The 17,755-nt window shown below is 32.6% G+C and overlaps 2 protein-coding genes and 1 long non-coding RNA gene across 6 annotated transcripts in view; 1 reads left to right on the forward strand and 2 right to left on the reverse strand.

Moving 5' to 3' along the window:
• The window catches only part of LOC124532732 (phosphatidylinositol 4-kinase alpha), a 42,338-nt gene extending 35,945 nt beyond the window's left edge, over window positions 1-6,393 (reverse strand). For all 4 annotated transcript variants that reach the window (XM_047107779.1, XM_047107777.1, XM_047107778.1 and 1 more), the window contains exons 1-2: window positions 6,195-6,393; window positions 4,524-4,734 (exon numbers count right to left, since the gene is read on the reverse strand). In XM_047107779.1, the coding sequence (XP_046963735.1) occupies window positions 4,524-4,734; window positions 6,195-6,281 (298 nt within the window). In that variant the 5' untranslated portion in view covers window positions 6,282-6,393. The remainder of the gene's footprint in view (window positions 1-4,523; window positions 4,735-6,194) is intronic.
• Window positions 142-1,713, forward strand: LOC124532733. The gene is made up of 3 exons (XR_006966665.1): window positions 142-316; window positions 1,228-1,252; window positions 1,662-1,713. It is a non-coding gene; the product is annotated as an uncharacterized LOC124532733 (long non-coding RNA).
• Window positions 6,394-9,285: 2,892 nt separating the features above from the next.
• LOC124532974 lies at window positions 9,286-17,418 on the reverse strand. Its single transcript, XM_047108114.1, has 6 exons — window positions 16,940-17,418; window positions 16,591-16,717; window positions 11,383-15,817; window positions 10,331-10,464; window positions 9,758-9,906; window positions 9,286-9,511 (listed from the first exon to the last, which is right to left on the reverse strand). The coding sequence occupies exons 1-6, from the start codon at window positions 17,237-17,239 to the stop codon at window positions 9,443-9,445; spliced, it is 5,214 nt and encodes a 1,737-aa protein (XP_046964070.1). The 5' UTR covers window positions 17,240-17,418; the 3' UTR covers window positions 9,286-9,442.
• Between the last annotated feature and the right edge of the window lie 337 nt (window positions 17,419-17,755).

Consider the following 17,755-nt stretch of genomic DNA (forward strand, 5'->3'; position numbering starts at 1 on the left):
GCGTCTTAAAAAGATCTAAGCATACATAGGGACGGACAGCGTTAAGCGACTTTATTTTATATTATGTAATGATAATGATACCAACATAAATGTACGTATAAACGCATTGGGATGACACTTTGGCGAAAATTATTCATTTCCTTCCCCTCTCATGATACTTCTTTTATATAAACAAGCCGACGACACGTTTTTTAATATTAATACTTCAACTTAACCTATAGTGACACTTTTGATTATTTTTTCTACAAGAAAAAATATAAATAAAATGTTTAGAGTTGCTTGTGTAATGGTTTTGGCGCTAATGTTTGTTGGAAATGTAAGTTTCGTGTGTTTTTTTTTTATTACGCTAGTATCAAACTGCACTTGGCAATAATGGATGGTCCATAGCTGAGCTAGAGCTGTGCAGAAATACTGCATTTCACAGAATCATAAATATTGACATTTATTAGGTTTGAACCGAGATGCCCCTGTGGTTAGTACACGTGCATCTTAACTGATGATTTCGGGTTCAAACCCAGGCAAGAACCACTGAATATTCATGCGCTTGCGTATATGTGCACATATGTGCTTAATTTGTGTTTATAATTCATCTCGTGCTCGGCGGTGAAGGAAAACATCGTGAAGAAACATGCATGTGTCTAATTTCATTGAAATTCTGCCACATGTGCATTTCACCAACCCGCATTGGAACAGAGTGGTGGAATATGTTCCAAGCCGTCTCCTTAATGAGAGAGAGAGAGGAGGCCATTAGCCCAGCAGTGGGAAATTTACAGGCTGTTACTTATTTTACTTTCTTACTTTATTAGTTTTATATTAAAAAATACATTAACTATGGTTTGAAACATTTTCAAAACAAAATGAAAAGCATTATGTATATACATATGTAACTGTGGTTCTCAATAATCCAATTTTCGAGGCAATTTTGAACCATCACATCCTTGCAACCAAACGCTAAGTGCAGTAATTTTATATATGCGTAAGACAAATCTTGTAAATAATGTTTAAATCAAACCCTTACGGTAGCCGCGAGATAGGATTACTAGTATATTTTGGTAGAAATAACTAGAAAATACATAAAAACCTACCAAAAAAACCAATAAAAAAATCATTAGGATTAAAGTTCAAGGAGAAGATTTTAGCTCCAATAATTTAAACGAGTGCAATCTGAATCGCATTCTATAACATTATTGTCTAGAACTGATGAATAATAATTTTCCTTCATTTCAGAGCCAACAGTCTCCGGCCCCACAAGGTGAGACGAAAATTAAAATCCAATACAAAAACCGTTTATTTTACAAACGAGAGGGCAGAGTTCTTTTATAAACGGTTTCGGAGACCTTCAAAATAAAGTCAAACAGTTATGTTTACAAACACCTAAAGCAGAATCAAGGTGTTAGATATTTTGGAAAAAAATAACGAAATGAACTGTTACAAATGTTTTTATCAAGTTTTCTCTAAAGTTATAGAGATATTATCTATGTGTAGTTGCATCCAAGTTCGAATTCATTAATTGAATAAGACTTTCTGCAAGTGTGAAATAAAACATATTTTTTATTGTTAAAAGTCAATCAAATTTTAGAGATAGGTGTCTAACGGGGTACTGATAGTTTGGAGAAACAAAAACGCATCAAGACTAATTGTATATTTTTTAATTTAAACAGGTGGCGGTGCTGATGGCAGTGTTGGAGGTAGGTCAACATATTAACTCAAAATAAACACTTATGGTCATAGCTCATTAGAGCCACCCGGCACCCGACCCTCACCGCCTCAACTAGTGCGGTTGATATTGTTTGTATGGATTTCTATGGGTATACGCTCATTACATCCACTCCGGATCGCCTCGCTCGCAAGTTGCCCACGCGCGGGCGGCGCGTGGACCACTCGGTGACAACTCGCAACTCGCATGCTTGCCGCACGTAGACCGCGCGCTGCCTGCGAGTGATTCACTCGAGGGCGACGCGTTGGCGATGAAGCACACGTGTAGACGTAGTGCCAATTGTTAACAGACTAAGCGAAAATTCGTGGACTAACCGGTCTGCAGTCGTAGACCACGCGGGGTCCACTGGGTGACGATGCGAGGTCCAATGGTTGACCGCGCGACGTTTATTGGTGATAACACGGTGTCCACCCGTGGACCACCTGTCGACAACGAGTGGACGCCGTGCGGAGTGGGTGCCGGGTGGCTCTAATGAGCTATGACCTTAAGGGTGTTTACACAGGGCTGTAAATGAAGCGTCTATCTAGTAGGACTTCTCTCAGTGGCCGAACATTAGCATTATGATAGCCCGATTACATATCCAAGACGATTACGAAAGAGGCGACAAGAAATAATCACCCGTGTATACCGTATTTTATTACGCATTATATGCTAATTTGCATTGTTAAAATTACTCGTAAGGTGATTTTAATTACACGCCACGACACTAACACTTGCGGAACGAAAATCTACAGTTTCATCCAATCCACAATTATCTCAATCCTACTACAAGGGTAGTAGGATTGAGATAATTAAAGATGAGATAACAAAAGGTGGCTTAAGCCAAGCAATAGATTTATTTACATAATACTTTAAGTCGTGCCCTTAGTTTTATTAAGCATTATTAAATACCCATTCATGTTTTTTAATGTTTGTAAACTTTTTTTTTTATAGGAGGGTTCCAAGCTGGCGCTGGTGGTGGTTTTGGAGGTAAACAAAAAAAAACGACATAATTTGAAAAAAAAAAACAGTTACATTAATTCTATAATTTAAAATTCTTATTCCGGTATTAAAAAATATCAAGATGAAGCGAAGGTAAATTATGTGTCATTTGTGTATTATCTGATGGTAATTAACAATGGTTGGCTGTTAAAACACAACTTCCGTTAATCTCGACAAGAAAAAAAGATAATAACGACGATATTTTATTACTCGGAGATGTAATGATACTTTTGCCATCTTATAATTGTTACAGCAGGCGGATCTGATGGCCAGGCTGGTGGTGGCGCAAATGGTAATCACTTTAAATTCAATTATTTTAAAGAGTTCCGTGATTGACTATTTTAGTTTAATATATGTTACGCACGGCGATGAGTTCTACATATGGAGAGATGCTCACGATTGGTGAGAATAAGCCACACGTATACACCAACCCGCATTGAAGTTGCGTGGTGGAGCAAGCTAATAACATTATCCTCAAGAGGAGCCCTTTGGCCAGTAGTGGGATATAAAAAGGCTGTTCCTACTTACAATAAATACACTAAAAACCAAGTCAAATTATTACTATTAGCGTTTAAATTTTTTTGACGGCTCTTTATAACCCAAGGGAGTTATGGAAACCTCAACGAGAAGTTGGTAATATTTATTCTCGTCATAAGTTATAGGGCTAACCTGATAATGTTTTATAACGAGAAAGCAATAAATATATGCAAATTAAAAAAAAGTTAGCTCTTTGACTAACTATCAATATAAAACAATGTTTTAATATCACAGGTGGTGCAGGGTTTAGTATGGGAGCCGGTGGCAGTGCAGGAGCTGGTGCTGGAGGTGGAAAGTAATACCTCACATCCCATAGGACACCGTCCCATAAACCGATGTTATTTAACAAAAAAATATATGAAGTAAAACATTTACCTATCAATTAAAACCTTAAAGTTATAGGATTTAGAGTTGTTTTTTGACTGTATATAATTAATGATTACACTGTTATTTCAAAATATTAAATGATCAAAAATATTTATAGTGTTTCATTTAACCAATAAAAAATGACAACATACCAATATATGATCAAGAGTCTAATTTCTAGTATATGTACAAGATTGCTAAGGCATCGTTAGAGCCAGGCATTGGTGGACTGCATAGTGCTTCTGATCCAAGAGAGCTGATACTGCTAATTTTGAGTGGATATTGGATTTGGATTGGATTGGATTTGAGTTCCACCTACCCATCACATTACAAAATGAGGAGCATCACATTTTAAAATCAAACGAATTAATCGGAATAAGCTCTGTAGACTATTTCAAAATCAAAGTATTCTTTAGTCAGTAGGCTCATATATGCACTTTTGAGTTGTCATATTACAGTGTTGAATTAAATGTATAGCTACCACCCGTTTTCGAAAGTAGATTCTAACGAGTTGTATGTTTCTATGCACACTATCAAACACATCAAGAAAGGAGTCTTATAGCTGGCACCTAAATATGGCCCCAGGACCACCATGACAGATGTGAGAACTCAATGTATATATTTAAATAACTTTAATCACTACATAGTATAAAACAAAGACGCTTTCTCTGTCTTGTTGTCCCTATGTATGCTTAAATCTTTAAAACTGCAATGGATTTTGATGCGGTTTTTTTTAATAGATAGAGTGATTCGAAAGAAATAATTTTGTATATAATACACGGACAATATAGTAAAGAAACACTGGTCATTTTAGAAGTTACTAATGTGATGTCGTAAATAAACTAATTCTATAGTATATTTAGTATCAGCATTGCACCCTTGCGAAGCTGGGACCCTAGTATATAATAAAAGGTAAACTTACGATCACCATTCTTGATCCGACACATAGGCTCTTCAAACTGTGCATTTGTAAGACACTTGAGTACTTTTAGGAAGTATGGCAGTAACTTGTCTTGATGCTGAAGGCCACTTTGTAGGAAATATATGCCTAGAGCGATACTGGCTTCTTGATTGCGCGGTGTCACAACAAATGATGAACTTGCTTGTGGACACAACATAAATAGTGTGTTCACCTGAAAAATACATAGAGCTTCACACATTGTTTTGATTTTAGTGACAATGCTAATGTCAGTTAGCATATTATTAATTATCAATTACAATTAAATACCATTAAATTGTTGAACTCAATCTGATAAATAGTTTTGCTTCACTTAAATTTTGATTAAAAATAAACACTACTTTGGTGCATGTTGTGTTCTCTAAGGGCAATTTTTTTAAATTACTACTCAATTCATACTCTTATGTTCTAACTTCTGATTCCTTCAGAGATTACTTTTAAGAATAATAGACTTCAGTTCCATCACAAGATTAACCAAACAATATATGTAACATAATGTACGCAAATCTTTTTATTTGAACAGAGCAATTATCCAAACTTTTTGATGTTTCTTTTCAATAAAGGCTGCTTTTCGAAACTATAGTAGTTATAGTTGAATAAATATTAACTGTTCAAAAATGCTTTATTGTAAAGATTAATAAAGTACATTTGATTTCATTCCTATTAGAGAAACTGTATATAAATTAAATAAACTTTTTATTTGTAACTCCGAAAATTATAGACAGTCATGATTATTTTTTTTTTTGCTTTTAATGGAGGATAGACTGATTGACCACACAGGATTACATTGACCTGCACAAAGTAATTAGAGTTCATATGTCATACATCACCAAGACAAAGTTGAGACAGGCAGGTAGTATTAAAATAAAAACAATTAAAATATTGCATGATTTTCAATGACTAACATCTCCTTCAATTAACAGTAAAGCTTATCTCAATTTGATACATGTGTCCTATAATATGATAATCTTAATCCACAATTTAAATATAGACAAGGGCTAATGAGATTAATGTAATGTATCTGTGATTATCACATTAGACCAGAGAGGGAAGAAAATTTTTGGTCAGTGGGACTTTTACTGACTGTCATTAGCAGAGCCCTATAAACAAAAAGTACCATTACTCATCTCACTATTAGTAAAGCTTATCTTAAGAGTGGGTAGACATCACAGAATTAGATTCTTAGGTGCATTCACATTGCTAAATAGCCCATATACCATTTAGCTATTGAGGTTACTGATTATTATGAATACTCGATTAAGTTAGTAAGTATGTATTTCTGGAACCTCAGTTATATGAATCAAGTATGTGTATATGTGTACCAAATATATATGTAATGTAGATTATTTTTACTATTTACTTAATTTAAATGGCATCCCTGTGCTCTAATTTAAGTTACAAAACAGGGAAAGTTGACCCTGAGTAACACAGGATGACGATAACATAGCTTATGTCACTGTTTACTTGATGAGGTCATATTTATAGAGGTTTTACTCGTTTAAAAAGTACTGTAGTACTTTAATTAGATGTTTTATTAGATCCATAATGTAACAATGCTCAGTAATGCATTCGTTCGACGATTTCGTAATGCCAACTAATAATAAACAAGATTATATTTGATGTTTTGTAACCAACCTTCTCCCATGGTGTAGGATTTATACAGGAAAGACATCTTGCCAAATGTTGGACTGTCTCCCTAAAGAATTCGTTTTCGTCCATCATTTTTGGGTTTTATTTACTCACTGAATTAATCATTTTCTAATTATGATATTAGAAAAACATTCGATCGAACGACTAGACTATCTGTCATAAGTCAATTTTTGATTTGATTTTGACAGTTTGTCAATACTTAATATGGCGTTTTGTTTCACGGCGCTAAAGTACATTTCTATGCATCACAAATATAATTATTTAGATAATATGAAATTGTTATATGACATTTTAAATACCAATATCTTAATTGAAATAATCAACTTACGTAATGAGACATTTAAAAAATCTAGGTAATAACGGCGTATAAATCAAAAAATAACGATTGTTATTAAATAGTTCCCATGCAGATATGATGGATATGAAATTACGGATCTAGACATGAATACGGATGTATAAAACGAGTTTCCGATACGGTACGATACGATTTCCGATACACACATACACAAATTCTGATTTGGAAGTTGCAAATTTATTTGAAATATTTTTTGATAACATACCTAATAAAATAACATCTCATTTAAAATCATCTACATTAGATGCAGCTAGATTATTAAATAAACATGTTTCTAAATGCGTTATTGATTTTTCTTTTGAAACAGTTTCTGCAATAGATGTTATAAAAGTATTTAAAACACTCAATATTAAAAAAACTAACAACGTATGGGGCATTTCGGTAAAATTCATAAATAACATCATACACGATATTGCTCCGTATATAGCAGTAATTTTTAACAAGAGTTTGGACACGGGTTCATTTCCTGACTTGTTAAAATGTAGTAAAGTCTTACCACTTTTTAAGAATGGAAATAGGAGCGATCCCAGTAATTACAGGCCTATTTCAATACTCCCATCTTTAAGTAAAATTTTCGAAAAAAATATTTTAAATCAACTTCTTATCCATTTTGGTACAAATAAAATTTTTCATAGTGAGCAATTTGGTTTTACAAGAGGTCGATCAACAACTGATGCAGGAATTGCGCTTCTCAAACATATTTACGATGCTTGGGAGAAATCACAGAATGCTATTGGAGTATTCTGTGATTTATCTAAAGCATTTGATTGTGTAGAACACGAGACGCTTCTTTATCAGCTCAAATATTACGGCGTTAAAGGTAGGGCTCTTGATCTTATTGCTTCATACTTAAGTCAAAGAATCCAGCAAGTTTTCATTAATGGAATAAAGTCTGCTGGATCTACGCTAAAAATGGGTGTTCCACAAGGTTCAATTTTGGGTCCCTTTCTATTCCTAGTATATATAAATGACCTTCCTTTCTTTGTTAAAGGTGTTTGTGATATAGTATTGTTTGCTGACGATACTTCACTGATTTTTAAGATTGACAGGAAAAAAACTGACTATGACGATGTGAACGGTGCCTTATCACAGATACAAGATTGGTTTAATGTAAATAATTTGGTTTTGAATACTCAAAAAACAAAATGTGTAGTTTTTACCCTACCCAATGTTAGGAAGCAAAATTATAATATATCTTTAAGCGGCGGCCCGCTTGATGTAGCCGATTCTACCGTGTTCTTGGGAATAGAATTGGATTCCAGACTTCAGTGGAGTCCCCATTTGTCGTCCCTAACAGGGAGACTCAGCTCCGCAGCATACGCGGTTAGAAAAGTTAGACAACTAACTGATATTGATACCGCTCGTTTAGTTTATTTTGGTTATTTTCACAGTATTATGTCATATGGCATATTACTTTGGGGTAACGCTGCAGACATTGAATCTGTCTTTATTTTACAAAAGAGAGCAATTCGGTTTATTTATAATCTTGGAGCTAGAGACTCTCTTCGGGATGTTTTTAACAGAGTAGGAATACTCACTGTTTCGTCGCAATATATTTACAACAATATCATGTATATTCGCAGTAACATTGATAACTTTGATAAAATCAGTGATAATCATTGTATATGCACTAGAAGTAAGGATAAGCTTATAACGCCAAGTTTCCGACTCCGCAAAGTCAATAAATCTTTCTTGGGGCAAGGTATCCATTTCTATAATAAAATTCCACAGACATTTTTAACTTTGCCGTCTCGTAAATTCAAATCGTTTATAAAAAATACATTGGTGAAAAAAGCGTATTATTCGATACAAGATTTTGTAGATGACAAAAAAGCGTGGAATTAATACCTGTTGACTTCCAGGCAGGATATATTAATTTAATAATTGTATTAACTTAAAAATTAACTAACATGACTGTATTTTGTTAAATGTTGAAAAAGAGTAACTACTGAGTTTCTTGCCGGTTCTTCTCGGTAGAATCTACTTTCCGAACCGGTGGTAGCTTCACTTAATTGTTAAATGACGATTCAAAAGTGCTTGTAAAAGCCCACTTGAATAAAGTATACTTTGATTTTGATTTTGGTGTCAGTTTCGAAATTATTTCGGAACTTTTGATTTTTATATTAGTTTATAAAAAATTCAGTTACGAATATTAAATTGTTAAAGAATTTGAACGTCAACAGTTTGACTGTATTTATTTTTGTTGTTATTATTAGGTAAAAATATTATTGTTACTTTTTTAATAAAATAATAAAAAATATAAGGCCATTTTAGGTGAAAAATACTTATACGAATGTATAATTATGCAATGACAGCATTATGTCTAAATAGTCATAATAGGGGAAGTTTATTTTAGTGAAGTGAATAGAAGTAGGCAGTACTTTCATCGTGACTTTGACTTTAGTATGTTAAGTATTAACCCAACACGTTGGCAGTTGGCACAACGTACATCAGGCTTAGCAGTTAACACCGCATTAAAAAAATTGAAAACAATTGAGTGAAGCCATTATTTTTTTTCGTAGGTAGCCATTCAATTCACTTCTTCCAAAACTTCTCTTTCTTACACCCGAGCATTACAATAGGATTAATTGTATACGTATGCACAAGGCAAAATCTGCCCAGTATTACTCATACTGGTGACATATTTTAGACATGCATATTTAATTTCGCAGTTTACACAGGTGGGGGAATATGTAATAACAATACAATTGAGAAAAATTATGAAAAATACGAAATACGTTTTATTAAATTTAATATCCATAACAAGAAACGAATTACATTAAATTTATTTCATTATAAAACAATGACGTCAACAATCGTAAAAAAATAAAGTTTAATCATTGAACACATGGGAATCATATCTTATTTTACTAGAATGTCATATTTTTATCACTGTACTGTAATTTGATAAATTTACGGCTCCTTGTAATGTTTTCTTTTGAAGATTCTGAAATGATACATAAAGTATTATTTTAACTAAAGAAAGCTCAACACTATTTCATTAAAAAATTTTAAAGCAATTACAAAATTTTATAAATATGTCTTATGATGCAAAATTGTTGAATATTTGAAAAAAAAAATTTATTGCTGATTTAAGTAGATGAGGATTCCACGTAACGTAAGAAGGTTTTAGTACAAAATTATAATAATAAATCGAAATGTTGAATGAATGTTGAAATGTTAAGAAATATACCTTCTTGAAAATATTTGCCATAAGTAAATTAGTTTTTTTTATGTTCTCCTTTTTAATTTCTTCTTTCTTAAGGACAACTTCGGGCAGTGATTTATAAATTTTCTCCGAGTGCTTCTTCATTTCACGTTCACTGATAAATTTTGGTGCAACTGAAAATAAAATATAATTTAAACAAAATTAATTATTATTTATTTATTGTCTGCTCAGTATACTCTACAATTTTAGTTAGAATTTAAATATCAATGAAGAGTCGTGCTTCCTTATAGGTTGTTCATTAGTTGATTGGGTACGTCTGGACTTAAAATGAAATTATAGAAATTAAAAATAAGCCATAGCATTATTTACATATTTCTTCATGGGGCACCTCGGAGCTACAGATTTTTTTTAAAATTAAGCAGGTAGAGGGGCAAATGGGTCATCTGATAGTAAGTGTATACCGTCACGAATAGAATTGCCACTGTTAGATATATTAAACATCGTAACTCACCAATAGGAATCTCAACTTTGAACCTAAGATGTTATATCCCTTACAACTTGTGTTTTATATTGAAATATAAATAAGGCTTCAAATACCTTTTTTTCGCCGTAGTTCATGACCCAGTAGTTTAGCGAAATTCTTCAATTCGGTCTCATTTAGACCACTCAATGCCTGTGCTCGGTCCAACTGCAATGACAGCAGTTGCCGCTTGGCAGAGCGTTCACTTGCTCTGTAATTATAAAAGGATAATATTTAGTGTTAGACATAAATTACAAACAAAATATCGTTAAATAAAATTTTTTATTCAATTATAATGACAGTTTATACTACAAAAACAATTGTAGTTACTAGGATGTAGAGCAATCTAATACTTGTTTTATGGTTAGTATTACTAAATATAATTTTTTTCACTTGAGTCAGCTCGCGTTGCAATAGCGTGGTGGAATATGTTCTAAGCCTTAGAGAGGCCTGAGAGGAGCCTGAGAGGAGCCTGAGAGGAGCCTGAGAGGAGCCTGAGAGGAGGCCTTAGCCCAACAGGAGGAAATTTACGGGCTGTTGTTGTTGTTACGTGATAAATCGCATACATGTTCAGTCGTGATAAGCCGAATTTATTATATCATTTTACACACTAGCCTTTTCAAAAAGGAAATATGACAATCGCATTGTAATTGTGTCTATTTTTCAACATGAGCCGTAATGGCTATTCAAACTCTTCAAAAACAAATATTAAATAACTAGAGTACAATTCAAATATTTACCATGTAAAATAGCATTTTCAATGGACTCACCAATCCTTGTTACTTCGTTTTGTACACAATGAATATATGGATCGATACATGGATTACAATTGTTTATTGGTACACCTATAAATTCAATTATTTTTAATTCAAATCAAATAATGAAAACTATTTAAAATCGAATATCTAACTGTCTTAATGAGGAATACCTTTGTAACACATATTGCAAGCTTCTGCACATGGGTTAGGAGTACACGACGGGTTGTGAACAACTATCATATTCAGCCGAGGTTTATCGCAATCACTTGGTCTAAAGTAAGAAAAATTGGTGAGTTCTACGGACTTACATGGTTTTATTTAAGTGATACTAGGAATTATATTCGTAATGTAGTAAGAATTTAAAATATTACCTAGTTTCGTTGATCAACTTCAAGCAATGTTGGCGCTTCGAACATTTCTCTACGAAGTCGGGACGATTTCTTTCTAAATATTCCCTGACGGTGTATGCATTAGTCTTCCTCAAAAATTCATCCGTGCTAGATATCTCGCTGTCATTTGGCAAGCTCCTTGATCGGTGATTGTTAGGTCTCGGGCTGCAATGGGGCATATCCTTTTCAATTTTCGTGGCCAGTTCTTTAAAGGGCAGATTTCCTACCTTCCGTTTCGACGGTACTTTCACGATTATATTTTGCAACTTATGGTGTTTATTGTCACAAGTTACCTCCTCACTGACCATACTGTCTGATGTCTGTATAATCAAGTTGTACGCAACGCATTTCTTCTTTTTTTCACCGGATTTTCTTGCTTTGTGGTTTTTACATTTATGCCCTTTACACGAGCAATGGTGCACACGTCGGCATTGCTCGCAGTTCATGGAAGTACTGCTCGAAGCTTCGCACTTCTTTTCCTTACCATGAGACTTGCAACGCTTTTGATGATATTTTTCGCATTCCTTTTTTATTTTATTTAATATTTTACAAGTCGCCGAATCAGACGATGTAGTCTGGAGTTCAGTCGAAATAGGCGAATCTGAAGAAGTTGTACACGTTTTGTAAGATTTAGACTTTTCTGTGGATAACTGTACGCCTTTATCCACAAAAGTCTTTTTCGGAGATGATTTGTAAGAGTCTTTAGCTGCAAACTTGTCATTGGAATCACCTACAGTTTCGCATGCTGACGAAGACGACATTTTATTTCGTTCTTGGTCTGTTGTCTCATCTGTGTCTAGGAGATAATTGAGAAATGTGATAATTTCACGAAAACATTTCTTTCTTTTAGTTTTTTCAATATCTTTCTTCGAATAACGCCTCGTTATATCTTGTATTATATCAAGTATGGGATCTTTAGAGGTAGACGATTTGGTATCATTATCGGTATCACTAATAGAACTCTTTAATGGCATCCCTTCCTCCGTTTCAGAACTTGATTTGCTTTTCTTAGTGTCTATTGATTTTAAGGAGTTTTTCTCCGAACAAATAACTTGCGCTTTATCTCTACAATCCATTGTAGATATAGATTTTGATTGCATTTGCGATATCGGTGCTGTATTTGGTTGTATTTCTGCATCTTTTGTTACTGTATTGTTAATCGGAGTAAATGTTACATGGCAAGATTTCTCCATCTTGCCGGTATCCGTATTCGAACGAAGTAAGGGTTTCTGTACATTTCTTTTATCTTTTGTAGGAAAAGTATTATATTTGCAACGATCAATGAGACACGTATTTATTGGACATGGTTTAGGAAACGAAGTATCATCTTGTGTGTCCGTGGCAATATTTTCGCAAGCTGTGTTTTTGTTCACACAGCATTTCCTATCAGTCCTTGTTTGTTCATAATACTCATCAAAAATATTTGCATTGTTTGACTGTACTCCTTTCGAACACTCTTCTTCCAATGACGTATAATTTTCAACAATATTATTTTTATCTGTCTCAGTACCCTTACATACAAGTTTCGTGTTACGATTAAAATCATTTTGCATTGTATCTTTCGTAAATAAATCGTCATCCTTTCCAGATCCTAAGCTGACTTTTAGAGTCATATTTGTGCCTTGAATTGGAATGGTAAAGTTGTTAGAACTCTGTGCATCCACGTGAACAGGTATAGCATTATTAATATCAACAGACGATTGAATTTCTTTATCATATTTTTCAACAGTATTAGTAGATTGTTCTTTGACACTCACACATACACATTTAGAAGATTCTTTTTCACATATAGCATTACTCTCCACAGAACTACTACCACTCCTAAATTCGCTTTGTTTTTGGATACTACTGGTTTGCGAAACTTCTTTGAAATTTTCACTTATTAATTCAACACAATTTTTATCATTAATTATGTTTATATCAGACAAGGAAGGATCAGATATTTTTGGATCAATGCTTATTTCAGTTTGTATACATCGAGTAGCCTCATGTATATATTTAGTCTTTCCATTTAACGGATCTATCGTAGTTTGTATATTATCAAATTTTTTGCTACAGAATTTTTCTGCAGTCGAAGTCGTATCTAAACTCTGCTCACTAGATTTACTTCGAAGTTTAATCGGTAAGTTGAGATTCGTTTGTGACGATTTTGATGTCTGATTATTTGAACTAATATTATCTTTAATAATTAAACACTTTTTCTCACAATCTTCACTATTGAATGTTGATAGTTTTAGACGAGGCGAAGTAGAATTACTTGATAACTGTTCACTCGCAGTATTGGATACTTTCGGTGTTATATTATCACCTAAGTTTAGGTACTTATTGGTCAGTCTTGAACATTTGTAAATAAGTATATTTTCAGGTACTTTTTGTGTTCCTTCGTCTCCAGTGCAGACACAAAAATATTGAATATCATCATTTGCACAATCAGATATAATATGAGTTTTAGTCTGAGGTCTTTTACATTTATCGCATCTGTTTTGGCATAATTTCATTTCACTCAGCTCATTATAATCCTGCGGTGAACTTTGTGTAGCTTTTGTATCGGGACTGATATCATCTTTGCTTTTAATATTTACTTGAACAGCACTGTCTGTAACTCCGATTCGCGAATGTGATGTGTGATAAGGACAACAACAGTAGTGCCTCTCAGCTCTATGGTAACAATCTTTGGCACTATCGACTTTGTTCTGTGTTTTTTTATTTTCGTTTGATCTCTTTGTGTAATTATCAGAGTTAGCGGATGACAGAGTGAACACAGAATGACTTCTTTGTTTTCTTAAAGGATTATAATTTTCTAAATTTATATTAGAATTGGATCCACCTTCTAATTTACTGGCATCGCCTGATCCGTCGTCGTAATTGTTTCTCACCAAATCATTCATTAGGTCTTTTAAATTATTTTTTCTTCTTTCAGCTTGAGTAACAACATTGAATGCAATATCGGAACTTACAAGTTTTTGCTTAAGAAACATTTCTTTGTCCTTTAAATGTTTTTTGTAATTCTCTTCTCTTTTCAATGCATCTAAATACTTTTTATATAATACTTCTGATGAAGTTTTATCAATTCCATTATCTGATAAATTTTTATTTTTATTGGATATATCTGAATCTGTATTAGACAGGTCAACTGCCTTTTTGGTACAAGCGATAGGTGTTTCAATCTTCGAGAGAACAGGTAAATTTGGGACACTCTGAGAGGTTGATGCTATAGCACTGGCGTTAAATTTGTCCATGCGCAAAATAGATTTCTTTGGTTTGGATGATTTGGTTTTAGTTGCAGTATTATTGGCATCTGAGGTACTAGATGTTGTATGAGTTGTATCTTGTAAATCTCCTCTTTTACTATCAAAACTTAAGCCTGATAAAAATTCCATCGAACTATCATCTTTATATTTCGTTTTTATAAGTCTCTGAACTACTTCTTTAATTAGTTTCTTTTTTAGCTTTGAATCTTCAAATCTATGTTCTAGAGCCTTTTTGAGTATATCAATACCTGTTTCCAAGTCCTTTGTAAAGGAATATTTGATTGTTTTACTCGAGTCTGTTGTAAGTCCAGCACTTGATTCTAGACTAGATTTATTACCGTAATCATTATTATTGTTTTGATTCAGTTCGTTCATTTGATTTTGATTATAAATATGACCTGGCATATATTCAAAACTCTCTGCTGCTGATAACTGTTCTGTACTTTTTTCAAGTGGAACATATTTCCTTTCAATGGCCAAACTTTTTCTTCTTTGTCGTTTTATTCTCATAACTTTCTTTTTCCGTGTTTTTTTCTTTAAAGTGTTCAAACTGATTAGAACAGGAATTGTTTTAGCATGTTGTTCTTTGAAATCGCTAGAACTGCTTGATTTCTGTTTATTTTTATTTAAAGTTGTTTGTATCTCTTTATCGATAGTAGCTTGAGGTGTTACCTCGGTTTCGACCGAAACTTTTTCTGGACTTAAAGATACACTTTTCGAAACATTTTCTATACTAACGCCTCCATCTTTTTCGACATTGAAAGAAATATGTTTTGTCAAATTTACATTTATAGGTTGCCGATTATTTTCAGAGTTTTGAGAGATATTAAGATTAACCGATTCAATATCTCTGTTATATATTTTTGTTGTTTTCTTAGCAAAGCCTTTTTTGTTTTTTGCTTTATTGTCATTAACTTCAAGGGGCGTTGATTGTGCAGTTGGCATTCCTAAGTCTGATTCTTGTTTTGTATTATCATTATTTGAGTACTGTTGCTGCAATGCCATTCTCTCTATGGTGCTTAAACTTGATGCTGAATTTTTTCTATCACTTGCATTGGCATAACCAACATCTGCTAAGGAATCCCATTCAAGTTTTCGTTGAGATGTAATACTACTGGTTGGTGAATGTGGCTTATTGATTGAAGTGTCCAATGTCCCATCAACAGCTGAAAGAACATTATGAAATAATTAATATTATGACTTACCTAATCTATTCCAACCAACCACAAGAGTATAAAACGCAAATAAATAAAATTTGTCATTGAATTTACATACTATATTTGGTGGAGAGCTTGAATGAAACTTTGGAAACAAATTTAAAGTGTATATGTGTATAGGTAAGTAGAATAGTGTTTTATTATAAAAAAATATATATTACTCAAAAACTGTTTATAATACAGCAGAGATATTAGAAAATCATAGTGAAAATGCAAATCTCAGGATTCTTTATCTTTATTGCTTCTTCAATTGGTACTGAGTATAATAAATATGATTTAGATTTGTTAAAAGATTATTTATCATGAACATATCTTAAGCTACTCATAGTTTAATACATTTACCAGTCTTAACTTTGCTTTGGTAAAATAAAAATTGTATTGTGTACTATTTTTTAATCAATAAGGTACACACATTGGTGTGTTTTAAAAAGAAAGTTCTTCGCTTTAAAATAGTTAAGTAAATATGGAGTTTTCTATGTGATTGATTAGTAGGTCTCAAAAGTAAAAGACAATATTTACAATGGTTTTTATTATTTCATATTTATATGATTCATAAGTGTACTCGTCATCTATCACAGTAAAAGAAAAAGCTTTTGTTTACTTATTACTACTACTACTTACAAACTTACTACTACTATTAGTTAGAAAATACTTTAGAGTCATTGAATCTGTTACATTGTCATAGTAAGATATTGATATTGAATACAAAACTAAATACTTACATTTATGGGAGTACATATCTTCTGATTTAATAGATTCATTATCTGATATTCTAGACACATCTGCTGCTACTTCATCTTTTATAATCGGTGGAGATTCTGAGTCACTTTTAAAGTTTTTATAATCATTCTGAAAATTAATTTAACTTCATTTAAATGATTAATTAAAATCTGAAACTTTACAAAATAAAATGTTTATGAAAAAAAAATTAAAACACAAACATTTTTGTCTGCAAAAGGATGTCTGATTGTTTTACTTCACATAGAAAACGTTTTTAGAAAGTTTATCTTTAATTTTGAATTAGCAATTCACTAAACTTGAAAATATTATTTAATGTCAAATAAAGCAAACCTGTGAGGTGGAGGGCTCAGGAATAGAGCACTTTATAGAAATTCGACAAAGTTCTGTGGAAGATTCACTTTTTTTCTCTCCAGAATCCGAAGAATCAGCCTGAGATTTCATTTTTCTCCAAAACAAACTCGTAGGATCCCTAATATCACTTTGGGCTGTAGATAGAGAAAAAAATTGTTCTAAGTCCCTCTTTCTTCCAAATTTTTTGTAGTAATCTATAATCAAATTGTTGACTGCCGATTGAGATCCCTCAATAGAATTATTCGATTGACCTACATACTCCGATCCATCAGTTTCCATAGTTTAAAATTTACAATATAAAATAAAAATGTTCAAAATTAAATAATATTAACATTGCGATATAGTTTCTATGTTTAAACAAGTAATAAAAGTATGATAAATTTCATTAAGGCCTCTTTAATTTTCGATTGACGTTAATATTAACGATATTTTGATAAACAAAACAAGTTCAAAAATGTTTTTTCTTAATACCATTATTGCGGCTTGGGATCAAGTCTTTTGTCAAAAAATGTTGAAAGCAAAATAAAAAAGGATAATGTATCTTACAGGTCTATTAAAAAAGGAATGAATTTTAAATTGTACAATATAGTTACATACGAATATAATAATTTAGTATCTGGTTTTAGCCCTGACTTTTTGGTTGAAAGTACTTGTCTGAATACAGTTATAAAATAATAATTTTCATTACCTATTCGTTGTTGAAAGTAATTGTCACTATGTCAGATAACTGTCATTTTAATTTTTTGACATTAAGTATTTTATTGACGTCAATTGTCATACTAGAATCATACCACA

The sequence above is a fragment of the Vanessa cardui genome, chromosome 10 (genome assembly GCF_905220365.1).
Source record: "Vanessa cardui chromosome 10, ilVanCard2.1, whole genome shotgun sequence".
Lineage (NCBI taxonomy): Eukaryota > Metazoa > Arthropoda > Insecta > Lepidoptera > Nymphalidae > Vanessa > Vanessa cardui.